Below are 18,979 nucleotides of genomic sequence, written 5' to 3'. Positions count from 1 at the left end.
TTCAAAGAGGTAAATGTATCACTTTATTTAAATGATTTGTCACTACAGTTAAGGAAGACCGGTCCAAGCTCTTACTGGTAATCACATTTCTTCAACTATCTGTTGCAACAGAAACAAACTCTTTATACAATGTTTCATCTTAGTTGTAATATATGCATTTAAAGATTACACATGAATAAGAATAAATACACAGAAACAAATGATCCATAAATTGAGTCGAGCGTAGTACATTATAAGCTGTGTATTTTAAAACAAAGCGTCATCTGGGTAGCATTCATCTCATTGGTCACATAAACACAGTAACCTCCTTTACTGGTCCGCAGAGCGCAGGGCTGTACACACACACACACACACACACACACACACACACGCACACACATACTGTGACACACTTACACACACACATGCCTGAACCAAAACCCCTAAACTCATACACACATGCATTCACTTTCCCATTAGTACACAATAAACATACAGTGAACGCAGTTCTACATGTGTTCAGACCCACATTTTATACACAGACCCCTCAACACACACACACACACACACACACACACACACACACACCAGCCCATACAAAGAGGAATCTGCTGTGTCAGTATCCTCAGAGTGTCTGGCCCAAATATTCACAACACAATGACTCTCTGTGTCTCCTTGCTCAGTTCACCGGATCTCCTCGTGGGAATGGCGGGAAAACACTGTAGCAAGTCTTGACTTATGTGCAGCAGAGAAAGCTTTGCCCTTCTTCCACAACCTCCCATGGGCCACGCTTTTTTTCATCAGGTTAGTGTGAATGTGTGTGTTGCTTTGATTTAGCCTGCACCAGGGCTGATAAGCTGTAATAAATGATTATGCCTGGGAGAATGTGTGTGTGTCTGTCTGTCTGTGTGTGTGTGTGTGTGTATGTATGTGAGCTCTCCACAGTGTGTAGGTCCATATTTGAATTCTTTTTACATGTTTAAAGAGAAGTGGAGTTGTGGGATCAAGGTGGAAGCGATTGATGAGACTGTAGCAGCTGATTGGGCAAGGCTTGTGATTAACAGGTGGCATTGCAGGGGAAACGGGAGGAGTCATTTACATAATGAGCGTTCAGTCGCAGCTCGTCAGATGCCTTCTCCAGAATTTAATGGGTAAGTGCAGAGCAGGGGTGCAGTGTGAGCGGCCCATTGATGAACCTGTGGGAATGGCTGTGTGTTTGATTGACGCATCACGTCATTGGCAGTGGTAAATGGGCTGGACGTACTCCGGGGGGAAGTAGCCCACGTGTCCATGGCAACGACCTCTCCAGCGCAGCGAATCTGAGCAGTCAATGAGTTCGATGACATCACCACGCAAGAAGCGTAGCTGGGAGGGGTGGTGTGGGGTGAAGTCGAAGAGAGCGTGGGCATGATGGGGACGCTGATGAGGTAAAGAGGGAGAAGAAAAGAATTCATGAAAATTGGTTTCACAACTTTTGATGCAGTGTGTTTCTGGTACCTTGTCTTTATTGATCGTGTTCAACAATAAACTGCACTTTTTACCATCTGTTTGCCTCGTGTCAAACATTTGAGTCTGTTTTCTCATGTGTGCTTCTGGTCGTAACCTACTGGAGCCAAAATGGCGTTTATTTGGTCCATTAAGAATTGCTCGTCTGGCTAAAAAAGGTTTCTAGCTGTCAGGGTATGCAGCCCACTGAATATGTGCAATAGTGTTCATTCCATCATCAAAATATGACATTTCATTCCACTGTTATGCAGATGACACCCACATTTACCTGCCATTAAGTCAGGAAGATGCTAACTCTTAAAAAACATTGTTGGACTGTCTTAAAGACATTAAAGCTTAGACGGCTTCAGATTTTTAAAATTTGAATCAAAATAAAACTGAAATACTGATATTGGGTCCTAGTAGTGGTTGTGATGCCCCCTTTATGAACCTGTCCTCCTTGAATCCATATTCAAAACCCACCCAAAAAAATCTGGGTGTGATATTAGACAGACACCCACAGATCAAATGTAGCTTTTATCTTAGGTCAAGTCTTTCTTGTGTTTAAATGATTTTGAGAGATATATACATGTTTTTATCTCAACCTGACTACCACTGTAATGTCCTCTATGTTTGTGTCAGCCAGGCCTCCCTCTTATGCTTGCAGTTAGTCCAGAAGGCAGCAGCTCACTTTTTAACAGGAACATGCATGACTAAATAAGCTTACTCCAACCTACCTCTCCGCCTTTTTACAGCCTTTTTGCCCCCATACTCTGAAACTATGTTAACTCTGCATGTTAGGCTGGCCCCCTACACTGCCTGTCTTGTTAAAAGCAGCAATGAGGTCATTACAGGAAATTTCAAACTATTTCCTCATAAGAGGAAGGTAGCTTCAGCAACATTTGATGTGATAATATCAAAAATTCTGATCAAAATAGGAAACATACTGTATGTATTAGCTCTGTATTGCTTAGTAGAGTCTGATGAGGTGACATAGTGACACACAGACAGGCAGCGACAGTGAGGCGAGCAGGTCGGCAGACAGACAAGACAAACAAGGAGACAGATATGAAAATACGACACGTTTAAATCTGCAGTTGGCATTTGAACATGCTGTCTACTCCCACTGCTGACATCAATAAACTGCACCTGTCACGCTGTATACTCACCATCCTGAGGCATAAGATATGACTTTCTTTTAACCTTTATTTTCAGTGTGTTCTCACCTGACAACAGTCATTTATTTTGTTTAATAAGACCAGTCTTAATAAGGGAAGATGTTTTAAATTACTGCTCTACTTTGCCCCTGAGGCTGTTGAAGAGGGGTGTGTATTTCATGAAAATCTTTCCACATGTATCTTTACGAAACGTGAAAATCTGGCCGCACAAGTCTTCTCTTCATGGGCATTTTTCATTATTTGGCTACACATGAGCTTTATCAGAACAGAGCAGCTTTAAATGCCATTAGAGAATAAACGCCAAAACTGGGATTTGTTGAGGTGATGAGACAAAAAGAGAAACAGAGTCAGACACTGAGTGAGACAGGTAGACAGAGACAGAGAGGTGTTGTAAGTCCACAATGATGTGTGTGTGGGGGTGAGATAAGGCTGCACACCTATACACACACCTACTAAAAACAGCACTCTGTTTAACTGTGGTGGTTTGACAGTGATTCAGGTGAACTGCTTTCAATTCAGCCGGCAGATGCTGTGCTTTCTCTGTCTGGCTGTGTTTTTCTTTGAGTTCACAAAAGTAGTACTTCTCTTCTCTCCTGATAGCCGGCCTCCTCTGATCTCTATTGACTCGTGAAGTGAAAGCAGTTTAAGAATAGAGGAATAAAAGCGGCTATTTTAAGGAGAGCGTCTTGAACGTAACTAAACTCTCAGCTCTAAATTGCACTCCCACAGAGATGAGTGGATGTGATATGAACTGGGAGGGAGCTGAGAGATTGGGAGGGATACTAATATTGTATTTTTATGTGTGCGTATCTGTGTTTAAAGTCTGGGCTTTATTCCTGCAAACTGCTTTGTCTCTAAGGCAGAGGCAGGTACATACACTAACACACACGAACCAGACAGCAGGATTAGCATCAAGAGACACAGACACAATCTATCAATCCCACAAATCTATAAAATCCTCACGGATTTATCCATTATTGTTTGGCTGATCTAGTCTAGACCTCTTGTTTGTGTGCATGCACGTACACTCCATGTGTATGTATTTGGGTGTTAGCGAGCATGTGTGTGCAGGCCTCTGTTTGGTCAGATTTCTACAAGTTTGCGTGTGCAGTCCTGCCTTTCCTGTGTATATATACTTGTGTGTGTGACAGCACAGGCAAAACCCATTCATTTTTCAATGCCAATTTGTGAGGAGCAACAGTATGGAAGGAGAATTATGGTCCCTCTGAATCAGCTGCGCTCTGCTGCCTCATGATCGTCATCCTCTCCAGCGCCTGCTCTGACCCAGAGCGAGCGCTGACAGTGGAACAAATTACTCTGTAACATCAATGGACCACAGCTTTATACTAGATTTGTGTCTGCACATGCACACAGGGATTTAAGGCAGTGCCTCTGTTCCACTTGAAAATGACAGGGTGTCAAAAAGAGGTTGAAGTTTTGCATGAACAGACTTTTTGTTTGAAGAGAATGCTCCTTGATATGAGGACATCAGGAACTGGAGTGTAGAAATGCAAAAAAAAAAAAAAATACAAAAAATGGAAAGAATTATTTTCCATCCTGCCATGGTGCGATAAGAAGCGATCTAGGGCCATGTAATGAGCTGATGTGGAATTAGTTTGGAAACCGCACAATAGGAGAGACAACACAAAAAGCACCCAAACGTGGTGCATGGGCTCAGATTAAGCCAGGCCTCGACAGACTTAGTTTATGTCTGTGAAAGTGACCCATATAGTCAAAAACAAAAAGACACTGGAGGTCACATGGTGGTGGTGGTGGTGGTGGTGTCAGAGACAGTGAGGAGGAGAATTAAAGAAAAATAGTAAAACCGGGAGCAAGCGGCTTAAGGCAGTATTTTCATGAAACATTTATAGTACATGGGTTGAAGTTAACATGCACTCACTTGATAATCTAAAGGTCTAAAGGGAGCGATGCAAGAACTCGTTTGTACTTGTGTTTTGGAGCTTTTAGTATCACTGCCGAACACTTGTGCAAAAGGAGAAGATGAAATGGTATGCTGGTAGATGAAGAAGCGGGTATATTATTAATATTTCAGATACACATAGAGCACACGTACTTACTCCATCCTTCAATTAAATTGTCTTGCTATTTCCCTGACATCATCATTTCTGTAAGTGAAACCTTAATGGAGAGGAGAGTGTGTTGTAGTGTTTGTAGAGACACACCCCGTGAGAGACATTCAGTGGGTGTTGGAGATTTGTTGATGCCGAAGGCCAAGGTGAAGGCCCACAGACGAAGACCAGCTGAACATGATTTTATGTAAAATGACAGTCAAAGAAAAGAAGAGTTTGGATTCAAGCCAGAGATGTCGTGTTTCTAATGCTTCTTTAACGTTCACTGCAGACCTACCTACAGCATAACGAAGACCACTCACTTCGAATTCTAAAGATTTTAGACGCTAACGGAGAAAAGGAAAGTTGTTCTCTCTGTGTGTGCCAGACTAAAAGAGCAAATCAGGCAGTGGGACACATTCAGGAGAAATGAAAAGCACAAATTATATTATAAAAATTCATTATTTAAGATGCATTTTGAAAAATTAAAAAACATCAAATAAAAGCTGTAGAGCTACAAACCAACCTGTTGTGACATATTCAAATGTAATTTATACATGAAGATCAGGTTTTCAGTTTTGGCAGTGAGTTTGCAGAATACCTCAAATGCTGGTTGCTGCTAAATCATTTTTTATTTGTGCTGTTAAATTAAACAATACAAATGTACAATTTAGCCCTTAAGACTCTCATTAAAACAGTTGGAGAGTAAAAAAAAAAAAAGCAGATCTAAAGGCATGACTAAGCAGCTTTGATCTTATTTGCAACGACAGATTTTTTTCTAAGGCTACACGTCCACGTAGGTAAACACGGCACCTTCAGCACGCCACCCTCAGCTATGGGGCATGTTATGATGCGGATTATCTCAAGGCCATGGCAACGCGGTGACGTACGATACAAGAAAAGTCACAGCGAGTGTGCTATTGCTGGAAGACCACTGTATACATCCTACAAAAAGGAACTCTTGTCAGATAAATAATATATATATGTGTGTGTGTGTGTGTGTGTGTGTGTATGAGATAGAGTGAGTTCAGATATGCAGGTCATATCTGAGCATATCTGATCTGAACAGTTACAATAATTGTTTTGTCTAGATAATTCAATTTCAGTCAGTATCAATCTTGATACTTTTTGATAACATTACCATATCTCCAGCACTTCTGCTTTCTCACCATCACCATATCACATTTATAGTTTTGTAGCTATACAAGACCTCATGCTGAGAAATATGACATGTGGATGGCAGCTGTCAAATGTATTGATGTGTCTTTTGATTCCTTTTTCCAAGGTCCACCTGGCATGCGACCCTTATTAAATGTTGATATCAATACAGAACAGCAAGGTGACCTCTAACCAGCTCATTCAGACCTGAGGCAGAATAACATAGAATAAATACTGTGTGCTGTATCCTGAGGGAAATCAGCATATTTCTGATGATGGAAAAAATATGATAAGAGTCTAATATGGTATCTAAACTCTGCTGAAAAGTCTTAAATGGACTGGCTACAGACAATTGTTGGCATTAAAGCACATTTAATAGATTCCTTCCTGCATAACAGCACACAATCACAAAGTATAAATCACTTTAGCAGCCGTGAGGATGTGGGTGGGGGAGCTAAGTGAGCACTGTTTCCTTCTTTGTTGGTGTAAAGCGGACCAGCCATTTAGAAATATGATCAAGACAAATAACTGAAGAGACACCAGTGACTGCTAATACCTTGCAATTCATCGAGAATACAGCGCAACTTGACAAAGCCAGTACGGCAGCACGCTAATATATAATGGAGAGAAAAAAGGGAGTATAAAACACTCTGTTATGGTCTTAAATCTGCTTTATAACAACAATAAATGCTTATAAAACGGTAAAAGCATGCAACATCTGCCTGAATTCTTTACGCAGTATTCACATTTCTTTCAATTTCAATTTTTACTTTGAGTTTGTCAGAAACCCCAAATGCTCAGAAAGCGCTGCTGCTGTCTTCATGTGTTAGTTGCTCACATTAAAAAGATTTAGATTGTGACAGTATTTTTTTTTTGGGACAGCTGTCGTTATCTTCTGTTTAATTACCCTAAAGTTAAATTCTTAACTCACACCAGGTACAGCTGCACTTGTTGTGAGGACTGAACATCCTGGGTAACATCCCCAGTGATTTAGAACATGCATGAAATGGTCAAAATGTGAAGCAGAACGTTACCAAACAAGAGCTACGTTTAGTGAAAGAATTACTTATTTTTAGGATTGAAATTTCCCCCTCTACCAGGTGGAATACTGCTGCACAGCAAACCGTCTGCGAATGAATAATTGTGAGAAAAAAAACACCTGAGCTATAAAATGAAGTTTGAGGGAACAGAAGTTGGGGAAACGCCCAAATCTTGCTAACTTTAACACCACAACTTTACTCCATCACGCTTCGGTGAGTATATGAAGAGAAGGGTAAGAAGAGCTCTGTGAATCTGCAGTAAAGCTCACACATCATGAAAATCAATACATGTGGATTGCTCTCAAAAGAACATAAGATTCAGACAGGCTTATGAACTCAATACAGTTCAACCAATCAGACTGTCATCAAGTGATGCTTGTGCTTACAATATGGGCCTGAAAATATTGAACTATTTTGCTATGTATTTTATTTTTTTGTAAAATACAAACTTGTTCATTCATGCATTCATTAATCTATGAGAGTGTGCTTAATGTGTTTTAAACTATTACCATGAGCCCATGCTTTAAGCTTTTGTTTCTATTTCATTTTTATGGGGGCATTACTGCGGTCATTCGGCTCCAAGCTTTTGACTAGAACTAGAATACAAAATAAGAATGTGGGATAAAACTGAAAGGAAGTGTTGCTGGAATACTAATACCTGCTTGAAATTTCTGTTTTCTGAATAATGTCACAAACACACGAGGATGTATGTGCATTTGTGTGCTGCCCTCGGTTTAGTTCGATTTACAGCACTGACTCACTGACCACTAAACTTCTCACTTCCTACCTAATCGTTTCAAAAATACCACAAAGCAGCAGCAGTGGCAGGCCTCTGCACTGCTGTTTGTTTACTTGCATGCAGTGCAGCCGATCGCGGTGCTTTGAAAATGCAACTCTGTTTTATACTTAAAAGTTTTCCAACCTTTCTTGTGTGGAAAAGAGACGAGCATTAAGTAAGCTCAAATCTTCATGGGAAACTAATATGAAACAGATATCATTTACAGGAGAGCTGAAGAACTGAAGGTCACGTGAGATTGTAACATTTTTCATGAATCTTGTTTTCTAATATACAAAAGCGATGGGCTACTGCAATGTAACCTACATATAGCGTGTCACATCCTGTTAATCCTTGACATGAGCACACTAGGAGGCATAAAATGAGCAAAGTGCAATATGCTCATGTTGATTAGGGGCAATGCCATATAGAATATGTATTACCATTAATACTGGTGTATGCATATATAATGATGCATGTTATACTACTCTTATATGTTATTACAGCTCCTGTGTGGGAATGTGTACCAAATCTGTAACAGTAACATGATTGAATCTCCATATGCAGTTCCTGAGTCATCCAGTCATCCTCGTGAAAATGTTCCATTTCTAGAGATTCCAGGTCTCATTGATGGATTTCTAATAGTAGTAAAATGAGTTTAACCCTGCCCACCCTATCATTCCACATGTGACATGCTCCCAGTGGTCAGTGCTGCATGTTCAGTTCCCTACTGAATGGTGATCTACTCTCAGGTGCCAGGCTTCCAGATCGAACATGATGGGATGAGTATTAGCACACGGCGGGTGTTACAGTGATATGAACATACTGTCATGTCAGGATCGCTGTGGATCACATCTCTCCACAGCGACCGGGTTCGCCTTTGGGTGCCACTCCCAGGAATACTTAAACATGCGATGTGATCCTGCCACACAATGACTTCACAAACAGTAACAGCTTCTCCCAGGGTGACACCATCATGGGAACTACCTGTCATTTAGGTTTTCACTCACTTAACCTGACAGCATGTATTGTGAATTTTGGGATACGCCTTTGGGTGGCAGCCTTACTGTGTACTTACAGTGTTTTTTAGATTGGTAATCTACATATTAATATGTTTGTTCTTAACAACGTGCCACATATGATGCATGTGCAACTACCTATTTGACCATAAAAAAATGCAACAGCCCATTAATGGTGTAGATGAGAATAAAAACTCAACCAAGCTCATTAGGGGTCAGACCTATGAGGGGAAACTGGACTGAAGACAACAAACTAAAGAAATGTTCTGTCCAAACTTGATACATAGCAACTAAATCATAACTGATGTAAATAATTGCCTCTTAAATCAGTTTTCTTTAGTACTGCAGTGCTCACTCCCTCTGGCTCTGTGCCTAAGATGACTGATTTGGTTCTGTTCCAAACCAGCGGCAGTGCTGTAATCTGTCATTACAAGCTGCACCTCTACGTCAAACCCTCCTGCAACCGTCACAGCTCCAGAAATTTCACTAACATATGGAGTGTTCCCATAGCTGTCACCTCTATTAAAAAAAACTGGTAATGCCCTGGAGTCGCAGCGAAATGCAATATGAAGACTTTGGAAGCTTTTTAAAAAAAAATACACATTTTGTCACAACGCTGCTTCACTGTGTACTCAAGTCTCACCAGATACCGAACGAAATCTATGGTGACTTAAAGAGAAGACAGACGCTGATGACAACAAGAACAGATGTGTTTGAAATGGTTCAGTCTATGGTGTAAACAATATGATATAAGAAAGACGAATCCTCCTAAATTCATAACTGTAATACTTCAAAAAGAAATTCCTCAAATTAAAAATGACAGGATGTTTTCATGGGAAAAGAACACCTGATGCAGTTTGCAGAAAGCCCAAGAGGAAATTGGTGAAGATAATGAGAGAATGAATCAGTGTTTGGGAGATAACAAAAATTATTATTTTCTCTCCCCCATACCGAAAAAAATCCTGTTTAATCAATGAAAGAAAGAAAGAAAAAAGGGCACAAACTAACAAACAAACAATCACATGCTCACCCTGGCGAAGTGCTCGGGGTCTCTGAGGAAGACGGTCCTCTCCTTAGCGATGCTGTTGCTATGGTAGAACTCCACCAGCTCGTTCAGAGAGGAGAAGACCTCGTCCCACACGTAGTACTGACCACAGCGATCCTGCAGCACCTTGAAATGCTGAACATGGTCCCCGTAACTGCAAAATACACAGAAAGAGAAGTCTTAAATAATTTCTCATCTTAAGGGAACATCTACACATGAACTGTTTCAGCCTCATAGAAACAATTGGCTGATGTCTCATTTTGGCCATGAAAAATTAACCCATAAGAACCTGGATCCTTTTCTCCTTCAAGTAAAGTTATGGGGGATATAAAACAGACTAAATGGACCACAGGGAACACATTTCTGAACTCATTTTTGAGATCTGAAAAGTTCTTTCATATCAACTTTTTCATAAAATATGGTCAGAGCAGGTTAATTGTTATCTAGGACAGTATTAGAATTGTTAAACTGTTTGAAACTTACCTTTTAATGACAAAAACAAGCTATTTAAAATCAGCTAGTTGTGTCGCAGGTTTTAATCAGGCAGACCAATGTTTTGGAAATGGTGTCCTGGGAGCACAAAGTGACACTGGGTCACATGACTTCATCAGAATGTTAAGTAGCAGTCACTTCTTGAGTTAAATTCAAGGATAAAGCTGTATAGGGAAATTTCCAGGATATTTAAAAGGTCTGGGTTCTTATGGATTAAATATAATTGCATCTAAACTGCATCTGCCATCTGCCACATATGAATGGATAGTTTAGGAGACACTGTCCAGTGTAGTCCCCATGTTTTTCAGATAAAAGAGTGGTGCGTGTGGTAGGAGGGCACTTGAAGTAACATCTGCCTCAATCCTCCCTGAGTGCTGTCACACAGTGTTTGTGTCTTCACGTCACAAATTGTTTTTTGCATACAATGAATTTAGAACAGCTTTGGGCTGAGACCAACAGTCTTGGCCTTTAGTCTTCAAAGCCGCCCCTTTGACTCCACAGCTGTCAGCTGCTGGGGCTGGCATGCACTCAGCGCAGTCCGGTTCATTTGGAAACAACACAGTTGTCATTTCTTATTTCATTCATTTATTTATTTTTATTTTTCTCCCCCTTTTTTTTTTTAAGAAGGTGAAGTACAGCGAGTCCATAGTGAAAACAGTGGCCAAAGCAGGTGATGGTGCAACTCTGAAACAGACGAAAAAGTCCAAATAGCCACTTGTCCAATAGCCACTGTTTATGAAGAGAAAGCCGCAGTGATGCAAAGTCTAAGTCAGTATTATTAGTAGAGAATGAAGCCCAGTACAAGTCTTTTTTTAGGAAATAAAAGAGCATACAGTGACATTTAAACGGGCTGCTCTGTGGATCTGTGCGAGCAAACAAGCACAATAGTTGATGTTATTTCAGTACCATTTCATACTATATTTTGGCGAATAGAGGGCTGATAGAAGAACAAAATTAATAAATAAGTAAAAATAGCCACAGTGTTGGAGTGCATGTCTTGTTGTTATGATTAAAAGATTTGGCCAGTGTTTATTGGCAATCATACCTGCTCCCCTATCCTGCTCTGTGGTGGTTGCTTAGTAACTTGCCAGCTTATCTTTAGAAATCTGGACATCTCACCATCATCACGCTGTTATATAACTGCATCTAATAAGCAGCGGAAGTCGGTACATCTCCCCCATATTTCTAAACACCTCGCACAAAGTAGGTGTGTGTGTTAGGCTTATGTTAATGGTGTTTAAATCTCATTTGCCATGTTTGGTGAAAAATGTAGTAGAGGAAAACAGTGTCATTATTGTTTTTTGACATCATTGGTGCGATTCTTCCGATAAATGGCATAAACACAATATAGCATTGGTTGTTTAACCTTACGATCCTCCTTCATTATCTAGTCTGACTGGCACCGCTCCAGGCTCAGAGAAAGTAAATTAGCATCGGCTTGTTTCAGCCAGAATTCCTCTCTCTATTCAGGCGCTGGGCTCTATGAGCAAGCAGGGCTGAGTCCCTGATGACTGGATGGCATTCAGCTACACCTCCACCCTGCCCCTCTTTCTCTGCCTTCTCCGTTTCACCCCATGTGTCCTCATTTCTGTCTCCTCACCCTCAGTCAGTCTCCCAAATTATGAAAACTATAGTGAAGTGTACAAAATAGAGAAGGACGTAGAGTTGAAAACATCGATTCAAGCCAAATGTAAAGTTTTTTGACTTATTTTGTACCAGTCTTTGAGCCTTAACTCATTCTGTGTGAGCAGGAGTGCTATCGGTCTGTCTTTTTTCCTCTTCCCTGCCTGTGGGTCTGTATTCCTCTCTGTGTTGATCTCACTCTTCTCCATTATCTGACATCTATCTAACTTTTTCTCCCCCTATCACACTTCCTCTTGTTATCTGCTCCACCGCGTCTCCATCGTCTCTCTTGACTCAGCTCTTTCCCTCCACCGACTCACACAAACGCACAGGCATGCGACACAAAATTGTGATGTGTTTGTAAATGATCTTTATCGGCCTGTCACTGTCCCCAGTTGTCTGACACCATCTGCTGCACCCTACTGGTTGGGCTTTGTTACTGCCGCCAGCTGTGCAGCTGTTTGTCTGAGACGAAGCACGGTTAGCCGAGCGAGTGCCCTTACTGGATAGGAAAATGAATGACAAAGAAGAAACAAGAATAATTTAGATCCTGTGAAAAGTAAATATTGGGTGGAGATTAAAGACAGGGTGTAGACAGACAGAGGTCTTTTCCTTTAGATATAAAAGTTAGTCCTAAAATCTAGGAGAGCATTCTATTACAGATACTCTAATGGTAGTGAATTTTGGGTATTTCCCTGTTGATGATTTACGACATGAGACAAAAAAAACAATGTGAAGTATTTCATCTTGAATTTTGAGACTAAATTCTAGTTAGAAGAGACGCCTACAGTTGTTCCAGTCCAAAACAAGTACCCAAAAATGCATCATCTCAATACAGTTCTCACAAACGGCTTCAAAACAACACTTAAACCACAACATCACCTCTTCAGACTCAGTTTGCGCTGTTGTGCAAAACACTATGTCACCTCTGTACCGCAAGAGGGGTAAAATACAAGCAAAGCAAACGCCTTTGAGACCACATTTAGAGACAAATCATGTGAAAATTACAGAAAGCAATAATGATAATATAATAAAAACCACAAAAATCCATTGTATCTGCTGCACCACACTGATCAGCTTCTCAGACATCTGTGAAGTGCCACCAATAGGGAGGTCATGCTGCAGCACGTCACAACACAGCACAGGAGAACGAAACGCCGTGGGTGAGTTTGCTTTTGTAGTTTTTTATTGAAAAAATAATAATTTGTACAATTATTTGTACAGCGAGCAGCAGATCATCCAATATAGTTGACAGTTAGAAATAGCTAGTTGGTAGACTACCATTGTTTTCTGATGAAAGAAAGCCCAAACTTAAACTATAGGTCTGCTTAGGCTTATAAGCCTACCCACCTTTGCTCTATTGTTGCCAACTACCAGGACCTTGTTATGGTAGTAGTAGTAGGTAGTGGATTATATTTATTTAGTTAGTTAATGTTTGCCTTGTAGATACAGGCACAAGTGAAATAGTTAAAACTACTAAAAGTCAAAAGCAAGCAACAAACTGGTAAATAATGTATGTAGTCGGGCCAACGGGTAAACTCACACATACATTCACAGAGTAGATCATGTATAACTTCCACATGCTGCTATATAAGATAATACAACCTATATTTGTTTACATTACCGTGATCACTGACTAGAGGTCAACGATCATACAGTGGTGAATGCAAATTCTAACAAACAATAACAGTTAGTGGTTTTTAAAGAGGAAGAAAATGAGAGACAGCAAGGCAGAAAAGAGGTAGGAAAAGGAGGAGGAGAAAAAGCAGATGTAATGTTGTAGCTATATGAGTGTTAGGTGATGTCATGTAGACATTTTTTATTAATTATTACCCAGAGACATCAGAGAACCAGTGTGCATAACACAGACAGCATCTGTCTCGACTTGATCTCACGCATAAAGCACACTCTGCAAGTGCCCTCTCATCTCCCAGATCCAGTGTAATTAAGGCCCACAGCGATTGAGAGATTATTATCTTTTTCCAAGTAAAGGGAAACGAGAGAGAGATTAAGAGAATGAGAGTGAGAAAGATTGAAAGAGAGAAAATGAACTAGATGTAGCGATAGAACACAGAGAGAGATATACTGAAGATGAGGACCTAAGTTACTTAAAAAACTTTTACTCCACACCAGCACAATTCAAGGCGCATCAAGGTCACCCGTCCATTTTTCTCTCTACTCTCGCCATCAATTTATCTCACTTCCCTGTTCTCTCAGTCTCTCATCTGCCAACCCCCTTCTCTAATCTGCTGTTCAGTTTCTAAACCGCTGCAGATGTCTGGAATACTTCACACAGCCACACTGACACCTCCAGCTGTCAATTTAACTCAGCAAATCAGTGTGTGTGTGTGTGTGTGTGAGTAACTGATGGTCGTGTCGAGGAGTTATCAGAGTGAGCGTCATTCCATGTGCTTGTTGCAAAGCACCGATTATATCCGTGTTTACGTATGCCAACCAATGTGTCTGTTGGTGTGTGTGACTGCCCATATGGGTCGCATCTCATGTGTCACAGGCTGAGCGTAGTGGCCGTGATTGTGCGCATGTTTGCGATTTTGTAAATGCGTGTCAACCAAGCATGTCAGCGAGCGAGCGAGCGAGCAAGTGAGTGAGAGGTTCAGCTCCTCCTGCAGCATCAATAAAGCATCACCATCACCTGTTTTGATAGATGAAGTGTGTGTGTGTGTGTGTGTGTGTGTGTGTGTGTGCTCGTTGGGTGCAGAGAGGGAGCTGGGAGGGAGTGAATGAGGGGAGAATGATAAAGCATGTTTGGTGGAGGCAATTTAGTCGAAAGCGTGTTGATGGTTCAATAAGGAGCCTGTCACACAGAAATGATATGGGCCTGAGAGAGGGAGATATAGAGTTTCTTCTCAAGTGAGTTATCATCATAAAGAAAACAACAACCTATCTAAGCAAACACAGACTCCACAGAGAGGAGCAGGAATTAACTTTTTGCTTTTAAAGAGACACCACTCCTGTGCAACTTGCATCATTTTCCACTCCTTATACTATGAATTTATACCATGAGGTAATTTGTTTCAGTTTGAAAAATAGGGCAAACTAGTGTAATTGGGTTCAAACAAGAGCTGTCATTGGTGGAGCTACATTTCAGGAGGCAGAGCCCATGGCAGCAATTGGCAACTTGTGAGGTGAGCAGAAAAGAGAGAGTCACGTCAACGCAAGCAGACTGATGATTGTCAAATAACAGCTCAGTGGCTCAATGTAGCAGCAGCAGCATGATGTAGTCCGTGTGTTCATTGCGAATAAGTGGAATTGAATCTAGCTTTCTGTCTACAATGTTTATAAACTCCTGTGCTTAGCAATATATATATATATATATTCAAATTCAAAAGAACTTCCCACTTTTTCGCGTGCAAAAAAGCAGTTTTTCTCTTGGTTTGCATGTGCAGAAACCTGCTATTAAAATGATACATTAAAATCACATCTATATATGTATATGTGTATATATATATATATATATATATATATGTATATATATATATATATGTGTGTGTGTGTGTGTGTGTGTGTGTGTGTGTGTGTATATATATATATATCACTCGGAGAAAAGAGTATGAATGTATGGCCTCCCCACCGACAGAGAGAAATAAATGGTTAGCTCAAGTCGTCGTTAAAACTGCAACTGCACTTTTTCACAAAGACCAAACCACTGGAAAGCATAATATTTGATTTATTAAAAATATGGAACAGGGAAAGGCTTGTAAAACCCAGGGAGCTGAGACTCAGGGTGAGGGTGCTGTCTCATTTCAAGGAGTGTTCAGGCTCCATTGAATCCCCCTGTGGCTCTTGTGCTCTAAGAGATAGAGGGAGTAAAAGCCAGAGAAGAGAGGGTTAGACACACTTATATAGGCTTGGATGGGAAATTACATTTGGAAATAGATATTTCCAAATGAATGAAAGAATAGAAATAGGGAAATAGTTGTGTTCTTTGTCTCCCACCCTTAGTTATGAAATTTCATTAGTTGTGATCATCAACACTTTTTGCTGCCGATATTTAACACAGTGTGACAAGTGGCATCAGCTACTGATGTGATATGCATTTGTCGAAAGTTAAATCATATCGTTGGTTTTAGATATGCAATGAGTGTATACATGCCCAGTAATTAAAATACTGTGCATTCAACAACTATGGGGTATGTATGTGGGTAGACAAAACTGAGTTGTGATGTGTGGGAAGTAGTAACTCTGCAACCACGCTATGGGGCAGACTAGTTCACCAAGAACAGAAAGGGCAAGACTAGGCTGAGAGCAGATGCACCACAATGTACCTCTGGACATGTAAACTTCACCACACAGCAACCAGTGCTCCAACAGGAAGTTACTAATTTACCCTTACAAGATATATACTATATGTACTTATATAGATATAGGAATACATGATTTTCATGATTACTTAAAATAGTGTATAGTGAACTGTATTTGATATGATTTAGTTTTGAAATTGCTGGCCTATTTAAAACTTACGTTTGCTTTCAAACCCTCATAGGTCATCATGTCAACTTCCCTCTCCCTTTGCCATCAAACCAAAATCAGTTGAGCTGCAGCACAATACAGACAGGCAATCAGAATCACAAAGCTTTTATACTAAACTATGTTCCAAACTGTCTATCCTCATTTCAGCCATTCTGCAAACACACACATTGCTGTTATATTGAACTAATATTTGCCTCCCCCCATGCTTCAATAATGTTTAAAAGCCTTTTTCTCTAACTCTATTTCATTGGATGAAATAGCAGCAAGAGATCAGAATTTACAATTAATAGGCTGTTCATGGTTAATGTTATGTGTTACTAACTTTATCCAGTTTCCTAGCCTAATCTGTTATCTGCTAATGTTGCCTAAATCTATTAATTCAGTGGGGGATAATCCAGTAACATGCTTATATGCACAGACATCTTACCCTTTAAGAGCACATCACAAACAGCCTCTTCTGCTGCAACACCACAGCGCTGCTAGTATTTGCTGCTCACTTCCAGGAAATATTGAGATCCGCCATTTGCTGTTAAAAAAATAATGGTCCACTGGCGAGATGACGAGACTCTCTCTTTAAACAGCTCTTTAAACCCCTAAGATAACCTGAAGCTACAGAGGTAAATTATTTACGCACAGGAAAAAAAACCTACTATAATTTAAAATTCTTTTGCTGTCTCATTAAAGCTCACCGAAATAAAATTTTCTAGCTGACTGTCCAAGCTCAGAGTTGAGGCTGTAGATTGACATTTTGTGAATTATGCTTGCTTGAGAGTTAGTTAAAAAGGTCATCAATACCAATCATATCTGCACATCTCACAGTAGAATATAATATTTTATTATTTTTGGACAGGTTTAGCCTTTATGCTAAGCTAGGCTAACCTGCTGCAGGCTGTAGCTTAGTGTACAGACATAAGAGTGGTATCATTTGGCAAGAAAGTGAACAAGCATATTTACCATAATACGCGTATTCTATGACTATTCCTTTAGGTTGGTAGTATGTGCCATAGTATGTAGACTAAATCTACAACAAAAGCATACTTTTATGGTTTAATGACAGCCTGCTATTGCTTTTTTGTTGATACTATCAGAGGATAAAGTAAGGATAGAATAGGATAAAAAGTGACTAAAAAACAGAAGTAGGAAAGAAAGGAGAAAACCCTCTAGAGGGTTTATCTCCCAGGAGACAGACTGGTTTCATTTCAGCCCCACTGTCAATATGAGAAAACAGAGAAATAAAAAGTTAAATCTACCCGCCATAAGCCTTTCCTTCTCCTGTCTATGTTATCTGCAGTCGCTGCTTGCTCTTTCCCTCTGCCTCTCTTCATCTCTCTTTATATATTTCCAGCTTCTCTCTATTTCTCTCTATATTAATGTCTCTGTCTCCCTCAAGTCTCTCTCAATTGACTTTTGGTCACTGAACTGTGCTATTAAATTGTGCCATTGAGCTGCAGTGTAAGCTGTGAAAGCATTAACTGGACAATTGAAAAAAATAGACCAGTGCGCTTTTATTTTGGTTCCAAAATAGAAGCAGCTAAAAAATAAAGATAAAATAAAATACAAATATTAGCTTTTTTTTAATAGTTACTGCAAATTTTGTCAAATATGTCTTCATTAAGGACATTTCCAGACCCTACAGCACCCTTTATGTATTCATCATATGGAAACAACTGGAGAAAAATTCAATATCACTGTGTCTATACAGTCAGTACTTCAGACTTTGTGCTAAGCTAATCTGATTCTGATTAACCAGAAATAAAAAATATTTCCCAATAACCTTTGTTTCAGTGGTTTAGGGATGCAAAGAGCAAGAACACAACAAAAAGTAGTATTTCCACCTGTAGGATTTACCACCAGCACCATATATTTATTCCAAATTGGTATTGCATAGCTTAACTGACTCACTTCTTCACTCTATCATGCAGTTCTTTGCTACAATTTGTCCACATGCATAATATATCCAACTAAACTAAACTCATTTACTGTTTATTTACACTTGGGTGTAAATAGCCAGATGGCAGCTAAACAGCTATTTACACCTGGCCTGGTAACATTGTAAAGTCCAGTGTTGACCTTTTCATTTTTAGACTTAGTTGACTTATTAGTTTCATTTTTCAGTTTTCAGTTACAGTTTGGATAGGTTTAGGCACCAAAACCAGGAACATGGTATAGAAAATAAATAAATAACATTTTTGAGAAAAACTTTTCAACATATTTTTTTACATCCTAATTATTTAAACTAAAAAAAAAAATCGAAATATTTAAACCTTTTTCCTTCTGGGTCTCAGGAGGACGAACATTTGGAGCAGCCACAGTGGCTATTCTGTAGATGGCATTGATGGCTACTGACACCTGGGTGTAAATATCATCTGTCTTACTTTAATTTGAAAGTCAGCAAAAGTCACTTGAAAGGGTTCGGGAATGTCATCACTTAGAGACATTCCTGGGACGCTGAACCCGCGATGTGATACTTTAAGCTCTAAGAAGATTATGTCCTGGCTGTAAAATAAGCATAGCCCAAAGGGTCAGTTCACTTTATGATTCTTCTTTGAGAATAATGACCCTGACAAGAGACAAATGATTGATGACAAGGAAGCTGAATGCCTGAAACAGCCTGATTCAGCATTC

At 39.9% G+C, this 18,979-nt stretch overlaps 1 protein-coding gene across 1 annotated transcript in view; it reads right to left on the bottom strand.

Annotated features, from left to right (window-relative positions):
• grapa (GRB2 related adaptor protein a) overlaps positions 1-18,979 on the bottom strand; it is a 28,633-nt gene continuing 9,654 nt past the window's right edge. The window contains exons 4-5 of the mRNA XM_070847670.1: positions 9,734-9,902; positions 1-1,398 (exon numbers count right to left, since the gene is read on the bottom strand). Of these exons, the coding sequence (XP_070703771.1) occupies positions 1,213-1,398; positions 9,734-9,902 (355 nt within the window). The 3' untranslated portion in view covers positions 1-1,212. The remainder of the gene's footprint in view (positions 1,399-9,733; positions 9,903-18,979) is intronic.

Source organism: Pempheris klunzingeri, chromosome 17 (genome assembly GCF_042242105.1).
Source record: "Pempheris klunzingeri isolate RE-2024b chromosome 17, fPemKlu1.hap1, whole genome shotgun sequence".
Taxonomy (NCBI): Eukaryota; Metazoa; Chordata; class Actinopteri; order Acropomatiformes; family Pempheridae; genus Pempheris; species Pempheris klunzingeri.
This window is presented reverse-complemented; position numbering and strand designations above follow the sequence as displayed.